This window comes from Rhinolophus ferrumequinum, chromosome 15 (genome assembly GCF_004115265.2).
Source record: "Rhinolophus ferrumequinum isolate MPI-CBG mRhiFer1 chromosome 15, mRhiFer1_v1.p, whole genome shotgun sequence".
In the NCBI taxonomy this organism is placed as follows: Eukaryota; Metazoa; Chordata; class Mammalia; order Chiroptera; family Rhinolophidae; genus Rhinolophus; species Rhinolophus ferrumequinum.
Window position 1 is genome coordinate 16425058 of NC_046298.1, and position 27568 is coordinate 16452625.

At 50.8% G+C, this 27568-nt stretch overlaps 1 protein-coding gene and 1 pseudogene across 6 annotated transcripts in view; one reads left to right on the forward strand and one right to left on the reverse strand.

Moving 5' to 3' along the window:
- BEAN1 (brain expressed associated with NEDD4 1) overlaps positions 1-26560 on the forward strand; it is a 38482-nt gene extending 11922 nt beyond the window's left edge. For 3 of the 6 annotated variants that reach the window (XM_033127198.1, XM_033127197.1, XM_033127200.1), the window contains 3 exons: positions 18864-19124; positions 24299-24449; positions 25496-26560. In XM_033127198.1, coding sequence (XP_032983089.1) covers positions 18864-19124; positions 24299-24449; positions 25496-25835 — 752 coding nt within the window. In that variant the 3' untranslated portion in view covers positions 25836-26560. The remainder of the gene's footprint in view (positions 1-18863; positions 19125-24298; positions 24450-25495) is intronic. The other 3 variants (XM_033127202.1, XM_033127201.1, XM_033127203.1) reach the window with 1 other exon arrangement.
- On the reverse strand, positions 8339-8762 carry LOC117034375 (nuclear envelope phosphatase-regulatory subunit 1-like; annotated as a pseudogene).
- Positions 26561-27568: the final 1008 nt, after the last annotated feature.

Genomic DNA, 27568 nt, shown 5'->3' on the forward strand with positions numbered 1-27568 from the left:
TTGGCCAACCAGTCTTCCTCTGTAAAACAAAGGGGAGTCTGAGGCTAGCGGATGCCGGGGGCTCGGGGCTGCTGTGCCACTCCTTGCAGGGCAAGGGGAATCCAGGCAGGCCGGCCCCCCGGGCCCCGAACCCCCACTGCTTCAGCCAGAGCAGCTCGGCCTATATCTGCCTACAGGCTGAGGTCCCTCACATTTCATTTGGAGAAGGTCCCAGGCAGTGGCAGGCTGGGTACTGGGGGGCTTTCCGGCCTACTCCTTCCATCATCTCCTCCTTTTCTGCCCAGTTCTTCTCACGTTGTCCCATCCAGCTCCTTCCTTTTTCTCTGAACTTATCTAAGTCCCCACTGTCTCCCCTTTTGGTACCCATCTGCCTTCAGCATCCCCACCCCAATACCTCATCGACTTCTGTGTCACTAGATTCATCCCAGAGTTTCCAGTTTTCTGCTACCTCTGACCCTGTTGGTCACTTCAACTTTCTTGATGACTTCTCCTTTGGGTTCCCTGACTCTGAGCCCTCAGGGTTCGCCAGCAGACTCTCTGGCCATATGGGCTCTGACCATCCATTCATGCTCCTTTGGCAGTAGGAGAGGGCGGAGCTTTGCCCCCCGGCCTCCAACCCAGCCCCTGGCCTTCTCCCTCCAAACACACCAGAGCTTCTCAGCCTCACTCTGCTTTCAAATGCAGCCTCTAGGCTGGCAGGTTCCATGACTCTCTCCCACCCCAGTTTCTGCCTGAGCTTCCAGTGCCTTCCTCTGCTTTCTGCTGCCTTCCTCTGCCTTCTGCTGCCTGTCTCCTCTGGGCAGCAGCCACCCTCACACTTCAAGTTCAGCCTGTCGCCAACAGAACTCTTTGTCTTCCCCTCCAAGCCAGCTCTTCTTGATTTTGTTGCATTGGATTAGGACACCACCATGAACTCAGTCCCTTGGGCCAGAAATCTGGGAGTGACCCTCATTTCCCCTCCAACACACCCGTTACTGCCAACTGCCCAAGGAGACCTGGGGGTTTCCGAATTGGGTCACCAGATTGCCATTCTGACTTCATTCCCACCCAGGGCTTCTTCAGACCCAACCTGGAAATCGCTGCCTCAGTATACGTTTATTGAATAACCAGACAAGTGAACAAATCGAGACAAAGCAGATGCCCTGTGGGCAGCTTCCTGGGCTTGCAGACCAGAGACCCTCACATACTTTCCAGAAGGGACACAGAACATAAGAGCTCCAGATATCCCGAAAACACCTAACACAGGAACACTGAAAAATGAAACCGAGTCCCAGGAGGGCCCTAATGTGGACACCTGCCCTCTCTTTTAACACCTCCTTTTTGGATCTAGATGTGCTCTGTGAATTTAGGTACCTAACAGGGAATTGCTGTAACTTTCTTAGCTCATAAAATGATCTGGCTTGGTAACATGTGAAGACACCAAAATTTCCCATCCGAACCTGGAAGACTTAGGGTAGGAGCCACAGCTTGTTTATGTTTGGGTTTCCACATCCCTACCCCATGCTGATTACGAAGGGCAAAAGGAAAAGTCCCCAGAAGGACAAACAAGCCCCAAAGTTTCCCAAGGAAGATTCAAGTCAGAGCTCAGGAGGTCCAGCGAGAGAGAGGAAGGTCGACCAGTGCAGGGGGAGCAGGGCAGCGGGCACAGGTCCGCCCAGCTTCCACAGCTCAGACACTGAGTAAAGCAGGTCCATCCACTGGCCTCTTGGGAGTCGCAGGCGTTAATCAGACCAGGCTGGGCCAGCTCCTTCCAGGCACTGCCCACGCCCCAGCACTCCAATCGCAGCATATCTCAGCCTCCGGGCATTTCAGCCCCTCACAGAGTCGGCCCAGCAGACCTCATGACCCCTCCCTGGCAATTCAGCAGGTGAGAAGACTAAGGCAGAGAGAGGAGGCAAGAACAGGGAAAGAGAAGGCAGGGAACCCCTGACCCAGGGAAGCCCAGAGGAGTTCTGCCCATGTGGCTGTGAGAGGGAAGTCGGCTCTTCTGCCTGCAAGTGCCAGGTCTGCGAGCCATTTTCCAGCCTTCAGCACTGAGTGAGAAGGAGGGGGACTAGTCTTGCTCCTCAGGAAGGCTGGAGGCGTGGGAGGCGTCTCCATCTGGCCCCAGATGGGCAGGGTGGCCCAGGATTCCCCCAGGACCCAGGCTCCAAGAACAGATGCTTCACAACCTCTTCTTTACCATCAGCAGATGGCAGCTCCACAGAGCTTCCTGTGAGGTGGGGGTATTCTGACACCCTCAGGCTGGGGTGGGGGGGGCAGGGGAGGTGCAGGCCGGGGGAGGAGGGGCATAGAGGCCCCAAGGGAGACTGAGCCTGTAGCAAAGCAGGAAGGAGGGCAGAAGGTAGCACCCATTGACCCACAGAGAAGTCAGGTGTCTCTGCTAAGCTCACAGGCTGCCACAGGCTGGCAGGAATCGCAGCCTGGCAGAGCCTCTAGGTGGGCTTAGGTTTCCCTCAGAGTCAATGTGATATGGTAGACAGTGCTTGGGTTCAAGTACAACCTGGCACTGACCCTTACCAACTGTGTGATCTGGAGCAAGCTACTTAACATCTAGAAATCTCAATTTGCTCATCTATAAAATAGAAATAGACATAACAAACTTAGTTTGATGCTCAGATTTGATGTGCTCCAAGGAGACTCTAGCTTGGTGCCAGGCTGAGGAGATGCTCAAGCAACGTGACAGTCTTGTCCTTTTGATCACCCTCTCCCTACAAAGCTTAGTATTACCCAAGTCTTTAGAGCAGGGAAAATGGAGACAGATAGGGACTTTGGAAATGAATTTGGGGTTTGGACCAGATACTACTGTTTTCTGTTCTGCTCATTATTGTAACAGTTACCTCTGCAGAGACTTAGTTATCAACAGAAGGAAGGACTCCAGGGCAAGAAGGGCAAATGATGGGACAGAGCAGACATCAGTACTCAGTTGCAGCCCTGTTTCCTAGAGCCTGGATGCAACTTCAGACTCTCTCTAAACACATGCAGGCTCTACCCAGTGATCGTTTGCCAGTGGAATGAAACCCTTGTCCATTTTTTGCTGAGGTCTGACTTAGAAGTGGACAGAGGAATAGAAGGAGCGACTTCAGCTAATCATGTCTCTCTGAGCCTCAGTTTCCTCATCTGTACAGTGGCAGTTGATAAGAGTACCCACCTCAGAGGGGTGCTGTGAGGATCAAAGGAGATTTCACAGGTAAAGCGTTTACGCGGCCTTATGCTCATTTCTTTACGTGGCCTCCTTGCTTCCTTGAAGCTGCCCTGCAAGGAAGGGGTCAGTGTGTCCAATCGACACATGAGGAAACTGAGGCTCAAGGACATGAAGAAACTACTCTAGGTGACACAGCTAGAAAATTGTGGGGCCCCACGTGGGCCTTTGCAGGGCACAGTTTTAGCTAAACCACAGCTGGACAAAAGGACCAGGTTGAGTCAATTCCCTCCTTGACCCCCACCCCTTGGATGGGGAGTCTTCCCTGCAGCAGGACATCATGTCCCCAGGGATGTCCTGGCTGCCCCTCCTCAGAGTTTTCTTCTCTAGCACAGTCTGACTGTGGTGATGGCTAATCTTAATTTTAAATGCACAATCATTTCATATGAGAGTCCCTGGCAAGAAGGCCTCCACCTCGGTTTGAGCACTTAATGTAGTAGTAATAACAATAGCACTGCCCCCCAGCTTTTGCAGAGCACTCCCAGCTGGCAAAGATTTTGCCTTTCGGCGTCCCCTGGCAGTGAGCTCCCTGGGTGATCTCTTCCAGCCTCATGGCACTGAGCAGCAGTGACAGTCCCTAAATTTACATCTCAGCTCCAGACTCTTCCTGGACTCGACTCATACATCCCACTGTCCAGCCGTACCTGCACTCAGACGTCTGCAGAGCATCTCAGGTATCACATGTCAGAACCTGAAATCTGGACTCCTAGTCCCCCATCAAGGTGCCCATCATCGTCCCCACCTCAGTAAATGGCAGCTCAGTCCTTCCACATGCCCAGGCCCCAACCTCTGTCACTTTTTACTGATCTCCTTCTCAGCCAGCCCAAATCCAATTAATCTGCACATCCTAAGTTTCGCCTTCAAATCTGACCCCACCTTGCCACCTCCACTGCTAAAGCCCTGGACCAGGGCACTACTGTCATCACCTGGACCACTGTGCCGCCTCCTCTGCCACAGCCAGAGAGTGTAGGACACGGAAGGATGTAGAAACTGCAGCTTGGGTTGGTGGAGGGCAGAATGGTGTCCGCGTCTAGAGTTCTTGCCAAGGAAAGCATGATCCCCAGAGTTGTCACCCACGGCAGCCCAAAGCCAAGTGCACTGGGGAGGATTTACTTACAAATGAGAATGTGTCATGACATTGCCATTTCTCTGCCAAGAGCTACCCTAATTAGCTGCCCCAAAATTCAGCTCTGCCTGCACCTGGAACTATGCCCACGGTGACTGGGAAAGGCTGGTTGTCCCTGCAGAAGTGTGCAGGCCTGCATGCTTTACAGATAGGAGAAAGAGGCCCCAAGGCAGAAGTCCCATGCCCCGTGGACCCAGGGACCACTGGACGAGGAGACAGGATTCAAAAACAGAGCTTTTGGGTCCAAGCCCAGAGTGGCCACACTGGTCCCTCTGGGAGCTTGAATACATTTTTGCCTCCCAGATTTCCCTCTACTTGCTTCTGTCTGCAATCAAAACACCATGTCCCCCAGTAGTCCTCAAACCATCAGCTTCTAGGGACTGCTTCGTCTTCCCACCTGATCCTACATGGACTCCATGTCTGTAGGTGACCTCCAGGCCTTGCTCAAGAGAGTCATTCCATCATTCCAGAGCTTTCCTCTGCCCAGACCCCAGGTCTTTCAGCAGCTGAATGACACTTGTGCCCCCTAAGAGTGGGGATAATTGTGGGGACTGGGTGTGGATGTAGCCTAATGCAGTAAAAACAGAGCTGGAAGACACAGGTTCAAAAACCAGTGGAGTAAATGCATTTACATCGTCCAGGCCTCCAGTTATTCACCTATAAAATGGGATGAGACCTAGTTTCGAACGTGACTGGTGCTCAGTAAGGATTTCTTCTCTTCTTTCTCCTCTGGCTCTTTAATCCCGCAGTAAGAGCTGCAGAACTCAGTCAGTCATCCCTGCAGGGTCCCCCCCAGACTGTTCTGAGGGCAGATCCCATCTTTTTCTTCCTCCCAGCCAGCCCCAGGTTAGTGCTGAAAGGCAGCCTATGATAGGCTCTCATCAGGGGCCAGCCTTTCTCCAGAGCACGGCACATGATGGGATCACTCAAGGAAACAGGGTCTTCCTATGTTGTAGATAGGATGTAACAAACAGGTCATCCGCTGACCCTCTGGGATTTACCCCGGGACTCTACCTCAACTGCCTCATACCACAGGCACAGAAACTGAGATGCAGGTTGAGGTCTGAACAGGGCACACAGCGTGTTCATGGCTGAAACCTTGCAGCTCCCAGCCTGATTCCACATAAAGTGCTCTTTCCACGTGGAGCCCGCGGCCCTGTTCTCAGTGAAGATGCGGAAAATAGAGCAGCCCTCTTTTGCAAGAAAAATGGTGACCCAAGTTACAACTTGAAAAAGAGAAAGGTTGTCACGACCTCCTCCCCCTGGGCCTCACTTGGAGGCCGGGTCCAGTCAGACCAGCAAACCCCTCCCCTCCTGCTGCTACAGCCCTTTCTCCTCTGTGTCCCAAGATACAAGGAGACTCTCTGAACATCTGGAGTGAGAACTGAGGAATTCCTTTTCTGGAGGTTCTCTAGAGTTGTTTTTCGTTGCTGCTGTTTGTTTGTTTAGTAGAAATACCAGCTAACAAGAGTCAATAGTTAAATGTTCAGGAGTTTCCTGAGCCATTGTTAGACTGTTAGTAGCCAGCTTGAAATTCACCATGATGGGAGTATTTACACTATGAAAATTGGCAAACACTATAAATCAGGGACCTACTTTCCTTCGCTTCCCTCCCTCCCTCCCTCCCTCCCTCCCTCCCTCCCTCCCTCCCTTCCTTCCTTCCTTCCTTCCTTCCTTCCTTCCTTCCTTCCTTCCTTTTTTTGAAAGCTGGTTTACCCGCACACCACTGTATAAAACATATATACAGAAAGGTACACAAATCATCAGTATACAGCTCAACGATTTTTCACAAACTGAACATACAGCTTCTCTTGCTCAACATTGCATTGTGAGATTCACGCAAACTACTGAGCACAATTGTAGATCATTTATTCTCATCACTGTGTAGTGTCCCACTGTGTGAGTATAGCACAAATAACTTATCCATTCTACTTTAATGGACATTTGAGTTGTCTTCAGTTTGGGGCTGTGAATGAATAGTGCTGCTGTGAACACTCTAGTACAGGGCTGTCTAATAGAACTTTCTCTGATAATGAAAATATTCGCATCTTCACTGTGTAAAATGATAGCCACCAGGCATACATAGGTATTGAGTGCTTGAAATGTGGGTAGTACACCGGAGGGACTGAATTTTTCATTTTATTTTATTTTAATTAATTGAAGTAGCTACATGTGACTAGTGGCTACCACATTGAGCCGTGCAGTTCTAATACTTGGCTTTTGGCGAACATACGGATGCATTTCTTTTGGAGAATGCATTCCATCTAGGAGTAGAATTTCTGTGTAATAGGGTATGTGTATCTTTGGCTCTAAAAGATAGAGCTCAACAGTTTTCAGAGTACCTGTAAAAATTCATACCCCCACCAGCAATGTTTGAGAGTTCTAGTTGCTCTTCATCCTACCAACACTTGGCATTATCTGGCTTTCTTCATTTTAGCCATTCTGGCAAGTAGTAGAGAGACCACCTTGTGCCTTTCATTTGAATTTCTCTGATTATTAAATATAGTTTAGCACCTTGGATATCTTCTTTTGTGAAGTGATTCTTTACGTCTTTTGCCCATTTTTCTATCGGGTCTTGTTATTGATTTCTAGGAGTTCTTTCTACATCCTAAATATGAGTCCTCTGTTGGATATATTATTGCGAAAGTCTTCTCCCTCTTTGTGGATTACCTTTTCACTCTCATAATGGTGTCTTTGGATTAACAGATATTCTTAATTTTTATATACAAAATATTTATTAATTTGTGTATGTATTTACTTTATGCATATTTAACTTCCAAATTTACAGAAAATAAAATGATATAGAATGTAAGATAATGGAATACCCTCTTGGACTTCTTAGGAGCAGAGGATTTTACTGTTACACCCCAAAGAATAAAATTTCATAAATGTGAAAGCCAAGGTGGGCACCTTTTAAGTTGGATGGCAGCCTTCTTAAAGCGTTTTATTGTCTATTATTGAAATTTCAGGGTTTAGGTTAAATGAAATTTAAAAGATTGCTCATGAAATAATCTCAGCTTTTTCAAAAATCTCATATTTTTGTCAAGGTAGAAAGGTACCTCCCACACGGTCAAATATCAAGAGTGATCTCAGTAGTTTGAGGAGTATTATAGTTCAGGTGGCTGTTACACACGTGCAGTATGTCACCAACACTCTCTAAACAATGAGAATAGTAGCACTGTGGCATCGCTCCCTTGTCCTTGTGAGGGAGTAAAATGATCACTTACGCCTGTGAAATAATAGCGCACTGGAAATTATACTGCCTATCTACCAAGCGTAAAATCCCATTATCTAAAACAACGTGACTATCAAATTCCCGGACAATATGTAATTTATAACTGAATTTGAATATTCAGAAACCTGTGGAGTGTTCTTTGAACTCTTTTAAAATATAAATGACACTGAGCATTAAATAAGAACATCGCGCTGAATAGTATAATCACAATCGTGGCTGAACTTGCGTAGCTGACTTAACAAATGTGTACCTATCATTTCAATATCAGTCTCTGCTCAGTCTTAGCACATCCAACCTTTCACCTGCAGTAGGATATTTTTAAGTGCACAAGAATGAAAGGCCCAGCTTTTTCATTGTCTTTTCACAAGAGCCATGGGGATGGCAAGCTGATGAAACATGCAAGAGGAGAAAGGTGTGCACAGTTATTTTCCCTTTGTTCAACATTGGCTTTGATTTAGAGTAGAATGCAAAATCATATGACAAAAGCTTGAATGAGGGTCTGTGTCTAAGTTTTAATTGAGTAACCAAGAACTATACTTCGACTGCAAAAATCTTTGCAGGATTAGAAGTACTAACGTGACACTCATACGGGAAACGTAGGTAATCAGAGGTACCAAGGCACTGGTAAGGGGAGTCATCATCAAAAGACAGCCTAGGTGAATGTCACCCGTTTTCTGTCAGCTGCTGCTAAGCCTTGCTTTTTTTGCAGACTGAAAAGGAACCCTGCAGGGCATTTTACTTATCCCTTTTTGAAGAAAGGCTGTTTTAGATTCCTTCATTGAACATGAGGCCTAGGTTTCAAAATTAGTCTTCCTGTATCATCCCAAGACATGTTATAGTCTGTTAATATTGCTTGACATTGAACTGCTATAATTGATGGTGCAACTACTCTCTTGGGCATGCCACAAAGAACAAACCCATCAGAGCGAAATAGCTCGTTGTGAAAAGTAGATGATTCCATAAAGAGGTCAAGAAGGACCGTTTTGTGTCTTGGGATCCATTAACTACTTCCAGGCATCTATACAGATACCTCCATGGAAAGTATTTCCCAGTGTCCTGGGGCAGGTTGCAAATGATGAATATATTAGGTTGGTGCAAAAGTAATTACCGTTTAAAAGGTTAAAAAAAAAAATTGCAAAAATCGCAATTACTTTTGCACCAACCTAATACTTAGAAAGTCTTCTTTTAAAACCTTCCATTTGCTCCAGCCATGGCCTTGACCCCGTTCTCATCTCAGTGGGCCATGCAGTTCCATGGCCCACTGCCCACCTCGAAGCCCAAACTCCCACCGAACATCCTTATTTTAATATAATTTAGTATGTGATCTAATTTGTCAATTTTTTATGGTTAGTAAGTACCTTTGCATCCTGCTTAAGAAATTCAAGGTCATGAAGATGTTCTCCAATGTTTTCCTCTTGAAACTTTATTGCTCTGCCTTTCACATTTAGATCTATGTCTAGGGGAAATTTTTACAATTTGAAGGTTTGATTGTCATCTGTTGAGCACCTACTGTGTGCCAGGCATCTTACTAGGCAGTGTGTTCTGATTAGTTCGTAGCAGAGATTGCTGCTTCCATTTTACAAGTGAAGGGATAGAGGATCAGAGAAGTGAATTGCTCAGAGGGCACTGCCTGCTAGAGGCAGGACTAGGATTTGAACCCAGAACTGTCTGTGTCTTACATAACCTAAGAGAAGATGCAGGTCAGCTCTGATGGAGGAGCTCTGGGCTTGCCCTCAAGGAAGGTGGCTGAGAATTGACACTTCTCCCCAGAGAACCCTAGGGATATTCACCTTCTCAGGACACTGAATGTTGGTGAATTAAAGGCCTGCTACTGGGGATAGTTTGGCTCCCAAGACAGCTCAGGGCTTTGAAGCAATCTTGGGGGTTGGTGAGATAAAGGGCTTGTCCCCAAGCACCTCACAATGCTTTTAAGAACCTATGTTCTGTGCACCACGTGCCAGCATCACTCCTCTTGCCCTTTGGGGCCATTATAAAGTAAAATAAGGGCTCTTTGAACACAACCCTGTGATACCATAACAGTCAATCTGATAGCCCAGACAGCTAATAAGTGACTACCAGGCCAGGAGCACATATAGCATGGAGACCCTGGACACAGGGATGATTCACACCCCAGGCGGGCAGAGAAGGATGGCATAAGATTTCATCATGCTACTCGGAACGGTGCATAATTTACAACGTGAATTGTTTCTTTGTGGAATTTTCCATTTAATATTTAGGACTGCTATTGACCACAGGAACTGAAACCACAGAAAGCAAAACCTCAGATAAGGGAGGACTATTGCATCTGTCTTTGCCTAGTCTACTTGTTTTTCTCATCCTACCTGCTGAAGGGACATATTATGTTAATAGATTTCCAGCACTTAAACCATCCTTGCATTCTTGGAATGAGCCCTCTCAATAATATAACTTATGCTATATTATTTTTAAGACACTGTTGCCCCAGTGTTGGTTTCCCATATACCCTTACAAATTCTGGGAACTGAGGGAATCTCTGTGGAGCAGAGAACAAAATCCCATTCCCTTTAACATGTTCCAGAATCAGAACCTGTGAAAGCAAAAGTCACTGTGGCCCAAGAACTGGTTCTAGGCTGGTCTAACTTATAGTGGGATAGCAGATGATAATTTTCATCATTCATGAATTTAACATTTTATGTATCAATTATTCATGAACTTCCTGGAAAGTCCATGTTGTAAATAGTCGTGTTTCCAAGCCACGATTTTTAGTCTCGTAATGCAAACTGGGATGTGGAAGCTAATCCCCGAGCTGATAGGTGGGCCATGCTAGCCCCCCGCATCTGTTTCTCAACACAATTCCACTATTTCCTACTCATCAAGCATGCACAGTGACTGCTGATGTTACAAAAACCTGTGTTCTTCGTGGAAAGTCGCCTAAGAGCCAACACTAGTTAGTGATGGAAGAGGAGAGAAAAGGAGGTCAGGGTCAGTGATGATTCTAGAAAGAACATGAGAGTTTGGTGTGGGCTTAAGTGGAAAGTCTAATTCTGTCATGGCTTCGTTCTGTAATGTCAACCAGTTCATCATTTCTTCTGTAGAAATAGGGAAAAGTGATTTGTGCTACTACTTCAGTGAGTTTTCCCGTCAATAAATAAATTGTTCATCAAACCAAAGATAAATCCTTAGTGAATAGTGACATAACAGTACGCATAGAATTTGGATTATGGAGGTACATGTGAGTTAATTTTGGTGAGTTTATTTAGGTGGCAGAATTATCTTAATAGTGGAATAAATCACTTTCATCTTATAATTTATAGAATCATGAAAGGCCTGTGGGTGGTCACTTATATTTTTTCAGTTACATTTTAATGCAGTGGTTGAAAATCTTCTACTTGGTAGTGGAGCACTCTCTTGTTAACTCTGATACATGAAACAGATGGAAGCAGAACTACTCTGCATGAAACGAGAGGAGGGAGCCTCATGATATAACAAGACTTCCCTTCTCAGTACTGGGGCACCTGTGTGGGACCTCCTGCTTTCCACAGTCTGAGAGGTTCATTTCAGTCTGATTCATATCCATGTTCCTGGTGTCTGGCACATGGTCAGGGCTGGAATAAGCACTTAGTGAGTATTGAGTGTTGATGAGTGGATGGATGAGTGTGTGGATTATTGAATGTATGAATGTATGTATGTACGTATGTATACACGTATGGATAGATGAATGACCGAATAGATGTGTGGATGGTTGGTTGGTTGAGTGAATTTATGGAGGATTGATTAACAGATAAATGACTTCACATTCAAATCTTCCTTTCCACTGTAACCTGCCCCACTCGTAATGCCACAAATGGCCAGGTAAAAGATGTCAGCCAACCTTGACATGGCCTTTGCTGACTTCTTATAGAGATTCAACCCCCTTGTAAGAAGCCTAAATACCAAAAAACCTTTTCCTCAGCCCTAGAATCCTAGTGTTCAGCTGCCATCAAGGTGACACCCCACAGCCTCACCCCAGGAGCACCTCCCCCTTTCCTGAACTCTGTTGGGACCTCACCCCTCTGTACTCCCGCCCATGCTCCTTCCTCCCTCCCCTGATCTTCTCCTGCTGGTTTGTCCTTCAAGACGCAGGCCCCTCTGGTAGCTGTCCTTGACCTGCCCCCAGCACTATGACATCTCTCCATCACAGTCTCTTGGTGACCAGAGAATGGATGTCAGCAAGTGGGCTGAGAGATCACCCAAAAAATCCGAGGAGGAGACTGGGAAGTACCTAAGCAAGTAAGCCTGCCCTGCCATGTCCCCTGTCTCAGGCCCTCTCCACATCCTTGCTAGGAGGCTGGGCCCCGCCAATGGTGAGCCGAGGGAAGATGGGGCCTGAATCCTGTTCTCCATATTCCCTCATCCTGGTAGTTTCAACAGTGGAGGAAGACGTGCTCTGCTGAGGCTTGACTTGCCAGGGAAGTGACAAATGTCTTCAGAAATTTTTGTGACAGGAGCCATCAGTCAGATCTGAGTCCTGGCCCCGCACCCCCACCCCCCGCTCCCTCTAGCCAGCGCCCCTGAGGGAGTGGACTGAAGGTCCCTTTGTCAGTACTCCTCAGGTAGCTTCAGGCTTCCTTGTGCCCAGAGTGACTGTGGACCTGCCTGCGTCCTATACTCAGCAAGAACTGGGTAGTGATGGTCTGCCTCAGTTTCCCTGCATGTTCCCCAGGTTCCCTAGACACAGGCCTGGCTCTCAACCCCTGCCCGCCCTTCTCAGACCCATTCATCCACCCTAGAGAGAGAACGGTGCAAGAGTAAGTGTGTCTTCAGACAGGTAGTGAGCAGGTCTAGAGAGGACAGGGGACATGCCCAAGGTCACACAGTGAGTGAGTGCTAGAACCAGAAACAGAAGCCAGTTCTCCTAGCCCCCAGCCCCAGCCTGGTCCACCCTGTTCTCTTCCCCTGCTCTATGCCACTATTTGATGAATTATCAGACAGGCCTCTGTTCAAATCTCAGATCTGCCACAAAACTAGGTGGGAAAACTTCAGCTCAACCAACACTCAGTGTCCTCATCTGTAAATGTGGGTAACAATGGCATTTGCACAGACAATAAGCAAGGCCAAGACCCAGCCCCACATCTAGGCCTGGGTCATGTAGAGCCTGCTGACTCAACTGTCGCTCCCAGTCCCAGCCCTGGATCAGAAGTCTGGGGGTGCAAGACTGCTGCCTGGCACAGCAGAGACCCATAGACCCAGGCACCACAACAGCCCCCAAAGCCTTGGGACCCCATCTGCAGAGTGGGGATAGCACCAGGGCTGTCTCTGACGCCTGCTCAGACAACTTCAAACTGCAGGGGCAGCGGAACTCTGCCGCGGCGGCATTCTGCAGCGGCGGAACTCTCTGTGGCGGCGTTCTACCCATCCAGTAGTTCACCCAGGCCCTCTCTCCCTGCACAGCGCTGCATAGTGTGGGGGCTGTGGGGCTCAGCCTCCTTCACCCCAGCTCTGTGTTCATGTGGACGCTCAGAGCAGCCTCCTCAATGGCCTGCTTCCCACCCTGACCCCATTCTGCAGCCAGAGGGCTCTCCTAAAGCACTGACAGCGCCCCTCCTTGTCTCTGCTCTTGGGATAAAGGAAAGTCTCCTCATTTGACCTTAAGGTCCCTCATGGTCTGGCCCCTGCCAGCCCCTCAAAACTCAGCCCCTGCCAGTCTTCCCTCCAGCCCCCACCTCTCTCCTGGTTTGTCAAAAGCACCCGGCCCTTATCAGGAGCCCTGAGGTTCTTCTATGGTGGAGTTGGCCAGACTGATTTATCATTGATCTGGTGCCCACCCACACGCAGACTCCTCAGTTAAGAGCTGATTTACTCTCCTGAATGGAAGCATCTCCTCCATTCTCACAGTCTGCTAGTGTTTGTAAACATCTGTGGACCCCAGGGTTGGACTGGCTGGTTGGGTATCTGGGTAGGAGGTGAGTGATGCGTGGAAGGAAGGACCAGTGCGTGAATGAGAAGGCCTGAGAACAGCCCGTTTGCCCTCCCCAGAATCCACTCAGGCACCCAGAGCAGCTCAGCCCTGACTTCCCTTGGTGCTATTCAAACGGCTCTTGAGCTTCCTTTCTTTTCTGGCCTTGGGGAGACAGGGACACGATACAGAGGACTGAGGCCCTGCCCTGCAAGGGCTCTTAGTCCATATACAACCAGAGGAGGTAAGCTTTTGGGATTGCAAACTGGATCTAAGTTCTGGCTCCATCACTTTAGCTCTGTGCCTCAGCTCCCCCATCTGTAAAATGGGGGAAAGCCAACGCCTACCACTTACATTGCTGTGAGGACTACATGAGAAGACTGTGCACGTAAAGGGTTTCTAGCCTGGCTGATGGGTGGCTAAGGCCCAGTCAGCGAGAGCCCCTTCTCGTGTCATCATTGTTCCTCTTTGGAGCAATCTCCCCACCATGCCAACAACATCTGTCTGACAGATGCAGAGATAGAAATTATACAGAACAGGATCTCTGCCCCCGCCCCAGCCCCAGATTGCTTGTACCTCCATCCTATGTACCTGCCTGCCGTTGTCCATTGTCCATCTCTTCCTGTGACACATGGCCTCCCTTCCCTGGAATCTTGGTGCCTGATCAGCAATGTGCAGCTGTTGATACACCTTCAGCCTGAGTAAGCCGTAGGTCATGGCTGGTTCGGATTACATATTAAGTGGCCTAGCAGAGGCAAAGCATCATTTTAGGGATAAGAGCATTTTACTTTAGCAATATCAAAAAAGCAAAACCGTTTTACTCCAGCAAGATCCCGTGGACAGTGTCTGGTAGCCACAGAATAGCATCTTGGCTGAGAGCATGGAGCTTCGGCTGCTCATTGACCCTGTCCCTCCGTGTACGTGTGACCTTGGACAAGGTACTTAGCCTCTCTGAGGCTCAGTTTCCCCACCTGTCAATTGGGGATCGCAATATAGGTCATCAAGAAGATTAAATAATAGTGTAAGAAGGACCGAGCATGGTGAACACAGCAGGTGTTCAGCATGTGGGAGCTCCTCATACTGGTATATGGAGGGAGGGTGGCAGCTCAGGGAAGAGCTGGTATTTTGAGATACAATTTCCTTTTGATCTTGGGCGCCTTTGTAGAAGAGGCTTGGGAAGAAAGTCCAGGATACAGACAAAGCTTGCTTCAGCCTCTGTCCTTGCCACAGCTGGTGCAGGGGACAGGGAGGCGGGGGGTGGGAAAAGGGGCTGTCATCATGTTATTTCTCTGCAATCATATTTTTCTCATTGATAAAATGGGCCCTGCGTTTGGAAACTGGAAGAGTTTCCCTCATAATGTAAAGCAGCACCTACATCTGTTGGTCATAGTGACTAGAAGATTAATTTCTCAACCAGCTGGCTTATCTGCAGGTGTGGGTGATGCCATCTCCATGCCTGGCTGGTAATGAGCCTGGCACTACTGGGAGGGTGAGGCTGGTGGAGAGAGGGGTGTCTTCAAGGTGACCCTGTGGGGGCTGGCAGCATGCTGAGCAGGGCAGGCATACACACACATCCAACCCTAGGTTTTCATGCTGGGCACCTGCAGACTTGCCAGCTTTCTGGTAGCCTTGGATCACTGGGTGACCAGTGTGTCCCAAGCCATTGCTACAGCTGGGACACAGTGAACAGGACAGTCCAGAGCAGTGCGGAGCCCATATACTCCTCCCCTCCCCTAGGAGGGCTGATGGCCCTGACACTCCCAAATCCTGCTCTTGGCTTCCAAGGTGAGAGGCCACACGGCAGAGAGGAAGATGATGACATTGGTTGGACAGTCAGCTTGCCTGTCACTTATTAGAGATAATGCAGTAGCAGAGAGACCACTGGCTCAGATCTAGTCCAAGCCAAAGCCCTGGCCATTGGCTCGGGAGTGGAAGCATGAAGGACTGTGGTCACACTAGAGGAGTGGTGGCCCAAAGCTCCATTTCCTGACCAGACATAATCACTGTGTGGAGTACGGTATTGAAAAGAATACCGAGGCTGCCTCCTGGGCTGAACAGGAAAGAGAACCATTGTCCGTTCATAAGGTGCGCCATTGGCATAGACTTAGGAAATGATGGCAGGCATGCTATATATTTGCCAGCCAAGCACTAGATATCTGCTAAGTTGAGGTCAGACTGGACAATTTAAACTGATCCTTTTTGTCTGCGCAATAGATGGAGAAAAGCCTCACTTTTCCACCTTTCATCTGTGGGTATTAAAGAAAAATGAAAACTTTAGCTCAGGGTAGCTGACAGCCAAGGGAATAAAAATGAGAGGCTGGCACTTCATCAAAAACTCAAGCAGTTACAACCCATCAAAAAGCAAAGAAACCAAATTCTATACCTTGTTGAAAATGGAATATTGAAGTCTCCAACTGTTATTGTATTTTCTTTCTCTCTTCAATTTGCCAGCCTCCACTTCATGTATTTTGAGGACTCTGTTCTTAGGTGCATCTATGTTTATAGTTGTTATAACTTCCTGATGGATTGACCCTTTTATCATTTTAAAATGCCCCTCTTATCTCTAATGACGTTTTTTGTTTGTTTGTTTTCTGAGATTAGTATAGCCATTCAACTGTCTTATGGTTGCTATTTGCCTGGTATCTCTTTTTCCATCCTTTTACTTTCAACCTATTGGTTCCCAAGTGAGGCTCTCGGGAACCCAGCTGGATCTTGCCTCTTACCCAGTCTGGCAATCTCTGCCTTTGGATTGGATTGGCCAATCAATTCTCATTTAATGTTGTTATTGATGTATTAGGATTTGCATTTGCCATTTTATTTTTTTTGTCTTCTATATGTCTCTTTTTTGTTCCTCTATTTCTCCTGTTTACTTTAAATGAATATTTTCTACTGTAATATTTTAATTCCTTTAATGATTTTTCACTATATTTGTCTGAGTTATTTCCTTAGTGGTTGCTCTAGGGCCTAGTATACATAAATGTATCACAATCTACTTCATATTTATATTGTTAATTCCAGTGAGAATTGAGTTACTTCAACTACTCCTCTATGAATCTATCCCTTCTCCCGCTTTTTGTGCCGTTATTTTTTTTAGTCAATATTTATGTTTTATTACTGCCTATGTACAAAGCACTAGGATACAAGAAAACACAGTAGTTTTTATCACACCATTTTCCTGATCTAAAATCTTCAATCAATCATCTTTAGCTACTCTGACATCTTGACCGGAACCTCCTGTACTGTTGCTGTTATACATTTTCCAGCTCCTCATGATTTAGTGGAGAGACTTCAGCCCAGAGAGTGCCTGGCTTAGCCATATATTGTCTGTACGATTGTGGGTTAGCCATTTAATATCTTTGGACCTCAGTGTCCTCACCTATAAAATGGAGAGAATTGTAGGAATATAGCTTCAAGAGTGAAACGAGCTCTTAGTACAGAGGCTACACATAGTAGGGGCTCTAAAAGCAGTGGTCTGTGTTTGGCCCTCAAAGAATTCCAGAAATCCATTTACCCCAGCATTCTCACGTCAGAGAGTCAGGAAGCATGCGTGCCTCGCCAAAGCCAAGGAGAGCGCCCTCTCCCCAGTACATGTCCCCGCAAGGCAGCAGTTTACCACGAACATCCGCAAGCAAAGACCTGGACTTCAGGCGAGGAGGACATACTGGCCCAGACACACGGCCTCTAGAGCAGCCCCTCTTGTCAAAGCTCAGTAGGAAGCAAAAGCCCCCAGCACGGCCAGAACTGCTGGCAGGGCATGTTCATAGCTCAGCGAAGGCCCCAAGTTCATGCTTCACCCACCTGTCCCTGCCATGGTCTGAGTACTGGAGAAGCTGTGGGGGCAGAGCTGGGAAGGGATGGAAGGAGAGAAATGACCTGGAGTCCTAGAGGAGGTTACGGCTGAGAGTCCAGCCTCTGATGTGCAGAAATCCAGGCCCTCACCTGGAAAAAAAGCCCTCTTCCAGCTACTCAAGACGTGGCCATCCACATTCTGCTCGATGACCATCCAAGACGGAGGCCTCATTCCCCTGAGGCAGCTCAGGGCCTCACTGCCCTTCCACCATCTGGTGTCAAGTCTGGAGCCACTCACTCAGTACAGGTCTTGGGCACCTTTGGTGTGCCCAGGCCCAGTGCTGAGTTTGAGAACATAGAGAACGATCACACACCAGCCCTGGAAACTATGCATGATCATATGCAATAAATGTAAAACAGGGACTTGGACATGGGCGCCAGGAGGACAAACAGGAGGGCCCCTTTCAGAACAGGGCCCGGGAATACTTGCCCCCACCCCACGTGTGGCTCACTGAGTGTCTGAAGTTGTCTCCCTATGGCTGTCCAGAGACTGGGCTAGCATCCTCAAGAAGGGCTCGCGCCTGGGGCAGGGGACACTGGAGAGTGAGCACTGGACTTGGAAGTTCTAGCTTGGCTTGGCCGCAGAGCACCTGGGTGACTGAGGACTGGCCACTTCCCAGTGAGCCTTGGTCCACACATCTGTGAAAGGGGAAAACCACGTCCCTGGCCGGCTGAACGGAAGGGAATTAGGCAACACTCCGAGGCGCTCACTGCCAAGGGGCTGGCGATCCCTGAGCAAGGCAACAAATGCCGTGGCTGCTCCTGTCTGACTCTAACCCCTCCCTGGGACCCCAGCCCCCAGAGCCCCATCATTTTATGCTTCCATACGGCTCTCAGTGACCCAGCTGTTAGTCCGAGAGGAGGTGCCTGCATCTCCCCATGCTCCTGCCGCTCTACACCCCTTCCGAGAAGTTCCTCCCCAATCCTATGGGCCTGGGCCTGATCCTCTCCTTCCCAGAATGTCTCCCAGCTTCACCTCCTCTGAGAAGCCAACATCCCCACCACCACCACACATATGTCTAGGTCAGTCGGTGCCCACAACCCAGGCCTGCCTGCTTTCCCTGGAGTCCCCTGGGCAGGTTTCGCCCTGAGACAGGTGGCCATTGATGGAGGCCAGCAGAGTTGGTCCTCACAGTTCATCTTTCTGTGTATCCCTGACCCCTTCTCAAGGTCATGCTGACTTTGTAACCTTGTGTCTTGGGTTCACTGATTCGCTGTGTGGCCTTGGGCAAGTCCATTGCCCTCTCTGAGCTTTCCTTTTCTTACCTGTGAGTCAGTTGAGCTCTCAGGCCAGAGGGGAGGAGGGGAGGAGGAGAGGGGATGAGAGGAGGGGAGGTCGGCTCCTGCTGTCAGAGGCTTCTGCAGGCAGTGGGGTGAGGTGCTGTTCACGTCCCTCCTGGCAGGAGAGCCCCTGGGCCTGACCTCAGACTATCCTCCATTGAGTTAGGGACAAATAACTCACAGGGCAGCAGGGATGGAGGAGGGAGGTGTGTGGCGGGGTCTGTGCCCCCATTCAGTGTCCTCTCTCTGTTCCCAGCAGCTCGATACAACCGTACCAACTACTTCTACCCCACATTCTCAGAGAACTCGGAGCACAGCCATCTGCTTGTGTCTCCTGTACTGGTGGCAAGTGCAGTCATAGGGGTGGTCATCATCCTCTCCTGCATCACCATCATCGTGGGCAGCCTCCGCAAGGAAAGGCAGGCCCAGGGCCAGCAGAACCAGCAACTCCAGTACCAGTACCACCGCAACCATCGCCGCCGCCGCCGCCGCTCTCAAGAGTATGAGCTCGGCCAAGGTAAGCTGCTGCCCACCTCAGGGGCCCACCCTCCAGTCCAATGGTGACTGCACCCAGGAAGCCTCAGGGAGGGGACGGCTCTGCCGCGGGAGGGGCAGGGTGGTCAGGGAAGGCATCTTAGAGGTCTTGGGTGATCAGGAGGAGCTCACCGGTGCCCACCACAGAGTTCTCAGTGGCATGAGAAGCTCGGCTGTTGGCCAAGAGTGGGGCTGAAGGTCAGAGGGAGGGCATGTGGCTACTCCCTTGCCCTGGCCACTGTTGGTCCAGGCTGGCTGTACTGACAGCTGGTCCAGACGGTGCCTGGATGGAGTGATGGAGTGATGGATGGAGAAAGGGATGAGAGGACAATCCGGTAGGCACATGCGGAGATGGATAGGTGTGTGTGGGGGGAGGTTGGGTGGGATGAGTGAGTGGATGCATCAGTGGATGGCGGGGACGGATGGCTAAACGGATGGATGGAAGGGTGGATGGATGGAGATGGAGATGGACGGTTAGATGGGGGGGTGAGTAGATGTGTGGCTTGGGTGGGATGTGTGAGTGGAGGGATAGATGGAATGGATGGATGGAAGGATGGATAAACTGGAGGGTAGGGGGATCAATAGGTGGGGTGTTAGATGGGATGAGTGGGTAAATGAATAAGTGGTTGGATGAATGGATGGAATGGATGATGGAATGGATGATGATGGAGTTGGTGGCTAATTCTTGAACTGACCGGTCCCAGAAGTATTAATCTACCCAGTATGCCTGGACGTTTTACAGAATGCAGCCACCTACCTGACTCTGTCTCATTCTTGGAAGGGGCCAGTTATCTAAAAGCAGCAGGAAGGAACTCCATTGCATTAAATTCTCAGACAATTTTCAATGGCAGGAAAAAGCTTATGCCGAGGCCCAAAGGGCCCTAAGCCTGAGACAGGGAAAAGAAAAACAGGTCTGCGGCCTTGCCTAACGCCAGGGGGCGCTATTCACACTCCAGATTAAGTGATTTGGAGGCTCCCAGAGCCATGGCAGAGCCAGGTCTTCCCTCCTACAGGACTAGAAGAGCACCTCCTTCATGCTCCTTCCCACCTCTGCACCTTTGCAAATGCTCTTCCCTGTGCCCAGAATGCCATTTCCTATACTTCCCCAAGTGACAAAAGCCTACTTGTCCTTCCAGGCCCAGCTCAAATGCAACCTCTTTTTGGCAGCTTCTCGGGCCCCTCCTCCTCCCTCCCAGGCCGGGTTGGCTCCCCGCTCCCTGTACTTCCTTGGCATCATACCGATGCCCCCATCAATGCCCCGTCACAGGACGGCTGTGTTGCATCAGTGACAGCAGGGCCTGCATAGCTAGCTCTCCTCCAGCTGGGCCCACAGCCCCGCACAGGAACCACCCAGAAAAGGTGCTCTGTGGGCAAGGAAAGGAACCACCTCATTTCATCCTCACAGCAAGTACCGTGTTAGCCCATCTTGTAAAAGACTGGGGAACTGAAGCCACTTGTTGAATGGCGTGGAAGTCCCCAAGCCTGAGCCTGGTACATAGAGCATGGGAGAGGGGCCCACGGTACTTCCCAAGCTAAGGTTTGAAAGGTCGACAATGGTCTTGAGGAGAGAGATGGGCCTGGGGGCAGGCCGGTCCCTCCTGAGTCTGTGGTGGGGACCCAAGACCATGGCCACATGAACAAGCCCCAGGTCCTGACCTGCTTAGCAGGTGGGGTGACAGGAGGTCACAGCCAGACCAAGTCTGCGGTCAGGCCTTTGCTACCCCATGCTGACCTGCAGCAGCCTCGCATCCCGTTGCTGTGGGGACCCCTCTGTGGGGTTCCCATTTCCCTACCCACTTCCGTCCTCAGCTCTAGCCTTGGCACCTCCCTCGGGCCTCAGCAGGAGCCTGGAGGTGGTAATGCCCCCCACACCTTCCTCCAACCTGGAGGTGCATGAGGAGGGCTGCCAGGAGCCTTAGAAAGACACCGGGGAAGACAGGAAAACACACTGGGCACAGTTGTGAGGAGGACACTGAGTGGCAGAGCGCCAACGAGCACTGACCTATGGGCACTGGGGACCCTTCTGTCCTCAAACACACCACTCCCCTGGCTCTCATGACCAAGGCTTTCCTGGTCTCTCTCCTACTGCACTTAGACTTTGGGGTGGGTTCCTATTCTCTTAGGAGAGGGGTTATCGAGGTCCTTCAACCCTTGGCCCTGGGCCCTCTCCCTACACCCATGGGCAGCCTCATCCTGCTCCAGCCCTCTCCTCCACTGCAGACTATGCCCCCAGATGTCCCCAGGACATATGCCCATGAGGTGCCACAGGCACCAGACCCAGGGTGTCCAAAATGATCTTCATCTTCCTCTCTTACTATACGACCTCGGGAAAATTGCTTAACCTCTGTGTACCTGAGGTGAGTTGTCTACAAATGGGTACACAGGACCTACCCCCAAAAGTTATTGTGAAGACTAAGTTAGACAGTCGCTGCTTTAGGCTAAGAGTAAGTGCTCAATAAATGTTAACTATTTTCATTATCTTTCCCCGGAGAAAACCTGCTCCGGGGCCACTTCCCTAATGCCAGTACCCCCACCTGCCAGCCGCCAACACTTCCAAGGCATTTTACACAAGGCAACCAAGTGACTGAACGGTGACCACTTCCACGCTCTGCTCAGTGCCCTCCCTGGCTCCCATTGCCCTCATGACAAAGGGGGCTGTCCTCTGTTTGCCCACAGGCCCCTCCTGCAGTCTGGCCCGCACAGAAACAGGAGGCAGGAAATGTTTGAGAATGAGTGAGTGAGTGAATAGATGAGATTCTCTTTCCATAAGAAGGAAAGCACTTGAGCTTCAGATCTGAGCACTTGAGACAGATCTGCTCGCTGACCCTGTCTCCTCTCACTTGCTGGGAGTCTAGAGCAAGTGACTTCACCTGTCCTTTTCTTCATCTGAAGGAAGGGGGCAGTGCTTCTCGCACAAGATCAGGACAATGGAGCACAGGCAACGCTCATGGAAGCAAATTCCTCCTCCCCCTCTCCCGGGCCTGTCAAAGGAGGTTGACCTTGGATTTGGTTTAAACAATGAACCAAGGGAGTTCTGAATTTTGTAAAGAAGGGGATGAGAGATTTCACTTTTCATGAGGTGGACGGGGGCGCTTCTGGAGGCCTGGACCATTTGGGTCTGTGCTAATGTGGAAATCAGGGAAGGAGAGAGGATAAGAAAAGAAATAGGGGAGTACAAATGGGGGGGGCGGGGTGCTTTCCTGCTGTTTTCAGGAACTCTGCCCCCCGGATGTTTGGGACTGACCTGGGTCATTTCAGGATTGGGGTCTGTGCTAGGTGAATACCTCAGAGCAGCCCCAGTTTTCCTAAGCTGCTCGGACTCTGGGAGACCCAAGAAAAGCAGTCCAAGGAGAGAGCTGGACAAGGGTGGGTGGCCCTGGTGGCTCTCCGGCTTGCCCACCAGGGCCACTCCCGTCAGCTCTGGGGAAACAGCCTCAGCTTTCCTGAGGTTTGGACAGCCACCTGCACAGCGGGTGGGTGGGACCCTGGGACCCTCCCCTGGCAATGTTGGCAGGGACAGGATGCTTGGCCCTGGTCACTTCCTGCCTACCGCTTTCCTGAGCTTCTTCCTCAAGTTCTTCTAAGAATCCCCACCTTTCAGCTGGTGCCCTAAAAGGAAACATCTCATTTCAGCTCCTTTTTACAGCATATGTTATTGGGTTCCTTTCTCCTGGTATAAAAGTAATATGTGTTCACAGCACAAAACCTTTAAAATACAGAAAATACAAAGAAAAAAAATGAGGCTCCCGATCCTGTCATCCAGACACAGCCACTGATGACATGTTTAGAATATATCCTTCTGAGAGCTTTCTCAATGTCCGTAGAGAACCCTGCAATTATAGCTGCACATAGTTTTGTATTCAGATTTGTTCCAGTCACCCTTGTATCAAGAGTTGGAAAAAGAGCTCAGGGGAGTGGAAAGAGCAGCCCTTAGAGTTATAGAGACTGTGCAGGATCCCACCTCCATGCTTTCCCAGGCACGTGACCCTGAGCCTCAACTTCCTGGTCTACAAAATGTGGTCACCATGCTGTCGACCTCAGAGACAGGTCATGAGCCCCGCCCCAGACAAGCCCCGCCCCTGGTATTGAGCACTGCCCTCTGAGGGGAGAAGCCACCTGGGAGCCCATTGGGGTGGGGGAGACCTCATGTTTCAGCCATCGTTGCAGCTCCCCCTGTCCCCCAGGCACTGAGTCCTGCCAGAAACTGGGAGGTGGACAGCTTCCAGGGTGGAGGAGCCAGGACATCCAGCTGCCCTTGTCCCTACCAGTAACTCGCTGTGTGACCTCCAGCAAGTCATTGAGTCTCTCTGAACCTCAGCAGGAGAATGAGAAGATTGTGCTCCATCAGCATTGCCTAAGTGGTGTTACTAGGTCTAAGAAAATGAGATTCTGTGGTCAAATGCTGGAGCAGCACAGTTAAATGTGTTTCTCAGCTGCAGGACTTTTCAAAGCTTTTGATGTGCCAATGTGGTCAAAAACCCAGAAGAGAATGCAATATATGGAGTCACCAGAATTCATCATAGAAGCCACTTTTCTCCCTGGAATACTTTTTGGGACTAGTGTGTGGTTGGGGGCAGGGAGTAAGGAGGCCTCACCACGGAGACCTCTGCAGCCCTCATTCCTGACACACTCCTGCCCATTTTTCATGGCCCAGCCCTTCTCCAGAGATCAAGGGTTCCTGTTCACACCACTCTCTTCTTTCTCCCTCCCTCCTTGGCTCAAGCTATTTTGTTCCGCCTGCCCGGCCTGCCCCTCTTCCCCTGGCTAATTCCTGGACAAGACTCAGTTCTGGGAGCCCCACCTCCAGGAAGCACTCCCTGACCTCCAGGCTGGGTCAGGCCTGCTCTGTTCCCACAGCCTCAGTACTACCTCTGTCAAAGCTCATAACACACTGCTCAGTACTGGGCTGTCCCCAGGGCAGGCTGCCCACCACCCTGGGCACCCCACCAGGATAGGACGAGCTCTGCTTCCTCAAAGGTACCCCATGCGCAACACAGCGTTGGTGCTTACATTCTGGGGCTGTCGCTGAGGGGATCTGTGCTTGGGGAGGAGCAAGATGGTGAGTTGGAGAGAACAGTCTCGGTGGCCTCAGGTAGACACGTGGGGACCCTCCTGGGCTCCAGCCTGAGTCCCAGGCGGCATGTGTGTTCCCTGCAGTGTCTGATGGGTATATGAACAGCCACTCAAGCCACAGGATGCGCTATGCCTGCAGCTCTGCCGAGGACTGGTCCCAATCCTTGGACCTCAGCTCTGATGGGGAAATGGATGCCATAGAGCCCCAAGACCTGTACCCAGATTCTCCGCCAGGGTAAGGAGGCCTTGTGGGGGAGGAGGGCATAAGAGGATGGGGCCGTAGGCACGAATCCCCCCATGAGAAACAGCAACACCTCCCCAAATGGTATAAATGCAGAAAACATCTATTCAGAGAGTGTGGCCACCTGCTCACCCCTCCTGACCACACAGGTCCCCAGTGAGGCAGGGTGTCACTCAGCAGATGTCACCAGGAGACACTCAAAAAGGAAGAGAAAAGCTCAGCTCTTTCAGGCTAGGATGAAGGAGCGGGGTGAAGGGTGCAGGCCCCAGCTCCTTAGTATGTGTCCCCAAAGCCCAAAGCACATCCACAGGTACAGGGGTCATCACGTCCATCAGGAAGCCCTGTCCCACTGGGGAATTCTTCTCTGGGGACCTTTGGGTTCTGTCCTGCCGGCCACCCTCACGCAGATTACCCACCAGTTAGTACTTGAAAAGAGAAAAGGGGTCAGGACCTCCATCACTTCCCTATTGAGAGACCCCTCAGGCCTGACAGAAGAGACACATCTTCCCCATCACCCTTTTTACCCTTCTGCCCTGCCCCCAGAGGCACTGGGAGGGGCAGTGCCGTTGCCCTCTCCCAGGCCAGAGGAAGGATTTTTGCCCTGGATCTATGGGTTCAGAGGGGCCCCAAGGACTCCTTCCTAAACCTGAAACGGCCACTTTGGAGTGACTTGAGACCAAGGAGTGCCTGGAGCCTGAGGTCACTCCCACCACCACACTCCGTGCCCAGCCTGGGAAATCCTCCATTACTAGCAGCTACTGTTGTTCTGAGCAATCTGAGACCCAGCCTTCAGTGACACTCTCTCAAGTTCACGCAGAACATTGTGGCTAAGTCAGGACCCGAGCCCAGGTCTCAGGGGTTCTGCAGTGCCCCTCCCTGGGGAGTAGCGGGGTTTCATTGGAGCCAGCATGACAGAGGCCTGGCCTTCATGCCAGGGCAGCGTGTCACTGCGGACAGGCCCTCAGTTCTTGGGGAAAGACCCTATGCCCACCCCTCAGGCCAGGTTCCACAGGGCCCTGAGTGAGCCCCTTTTCTTGTAGTTACGAGGAGTGTGTGGGGCCAGGAGCCACTCAACTGTACATCCCCACGGATGCACCACCACCCTACTCGCTGACCGACGCCTGCCCCGTGCTGGATGGCCTCCCGGACGCAGGCAGCAGTGGCAGCCCGGGCGGATTCCAGCAGGCACAGAGGATCCACGGCCAGAGTGGCCTCCGCACCATCTCCATGGATACCCTCCCCTCTTATGAGGCTGTGTGTAGGGCTAACCCTCCATCGGGCCTGCTGCCACTGCCAGGTCTAGAGCTCGGGCCGTGGAGCTCCCAGGGCCCTCCCAGCCCCACCTGGGCCCCGGTCTCCAGCCCAGAGAGGATTGTGTAAGTGCGGGCTGGCCAAGTCCTGCCAGGCCCTGGGGCTGAGCCACGTCGTCCAGGCACACGCGCATGCGCACGCACACACAGCATTCCCACGTGCATACAAATATACACAACGTGTACACACATGCACACTGAGACACCATGTGTACACACACATCCGGACATGCCCCACATGTGTGCAGACATGTGCACGCACACAAGTCCCCACCCAGCCACACAACCATCTGTGAAGGTTTCATTAAAAATGAAGCTCTCCCGACCTCCAGCCCCCTCCCCAGCCTGTGAGTTATGATGCTGTAGACAACACTTTGTGAAGACAGGTGGAGAAGAGACTGGGGCTTTCTCCACCTTGTCCCCCGGGCCTGTTTGCCCCTGCCCTCACCTGGCAGGCTGTGCCCAAACTCTGATTCTTCCTCCGGAAACTGCTCGACCGTCCCGGGTCAGCTGCCTGCCCCCCTCACCCCCACAGGGCAGCCTGTCCTCCCACTTGGTGGGACAGGCCTCAGTGAGGCTCAGCTATGAGCTGTACCTCTCTCTCAATTACAGGGCAAAGAACCACATCACCACCCTGCCACTTACAGGGTGAGGGCCACGGGTCTGGGGGCTCAGGCACAACCTGGAGGCCCTCACAGCCCGCCCTGCCCTCTCCCTAACCAGTGCCCTCCGTCTGGTGGTGCTAGCGGAGTTATCTCAGAAGTCCCCCACCCCAAGCCCCAGGTGATGAACAGGGCCCCTGGTGGGCGTGCGGTGGTGGTGGTGGTGGTGGTGGCGGTGGTAGCTTACAGCTGTCCCCACATCAGTCCCACCACTACCCCGGACTGAGCGTCTTCAAAGGAGGTAAAGGCTCTGAGGCAGAGAGTAGGTGCCCAGACGACCATTGTGGCCTGAGCTTGAATGGGCTGGAGCCAGACCCAAGAAGTTGGTGCTGTCCTCTTGGGGGGGTGGCTCATAGTTGGGAATTGAGCTGACACGTTCTGGCCTTGCCCTCCCGGGTGTTTGCAGAGGCAAAGTAAAGGCAATGTGAGCCCCTCCGTGCCACTGCAAGAGGACCAGTGTTTGCATCTTAGCCTCGCTGCCAGGGGCACCACAGAGGGAGATGTGTGGGGTTGCCTAGTTGTAGAGTGGCTCCAGTCCTGGCCCATGAATTCAGGCAGTTTCCATCAGAGACCGTGCAGGTAACAGCTGATTCCTGAAGACCCAGCCTGCCAGAGGGTGGCGGCCAAGCATCTTTGAGTGTCCCCGCCAGCATCACCAGCGGCAGGGAGCGGAGGCCTCAAATCTACTCTGCCTCCCTCCCCCATCCTTTAAGGACACCCCCGCATCCATCCTCTCCCCCACACCAAATCCCCCCAACGAAGGGCTAAAACAAATCACTAATCACTTTCTTAAGAAGGGGGGGGTGGCAAGGATGGCAATTGTGAATTTTATTTTCTGTAGAAATAGAATTGCTTCTGGTGCAGAACTGAAAGGAATCCGCCCAGAGGTTTGGTAGCACCTGGAGCCCCTGACTCCACCCCGGGAGGGACCTTGTTTACAAGCAGTTCTGTCCACCTTCGTGGTTTACTGTTTTCTAGGCAAAAAATATCTGTCTGTTGTACTGTATCGCCTTTAAACTGCATTCCAGGGATGAAAATCTCTTAACGCATCCTGCTTCTGCAACCCTCAGCGTGCTGGGGGGGGGAGAAATCCCTACACACTCATCAGTGTTTGAGGATGAACAGCTTTACTTGTTCCTGG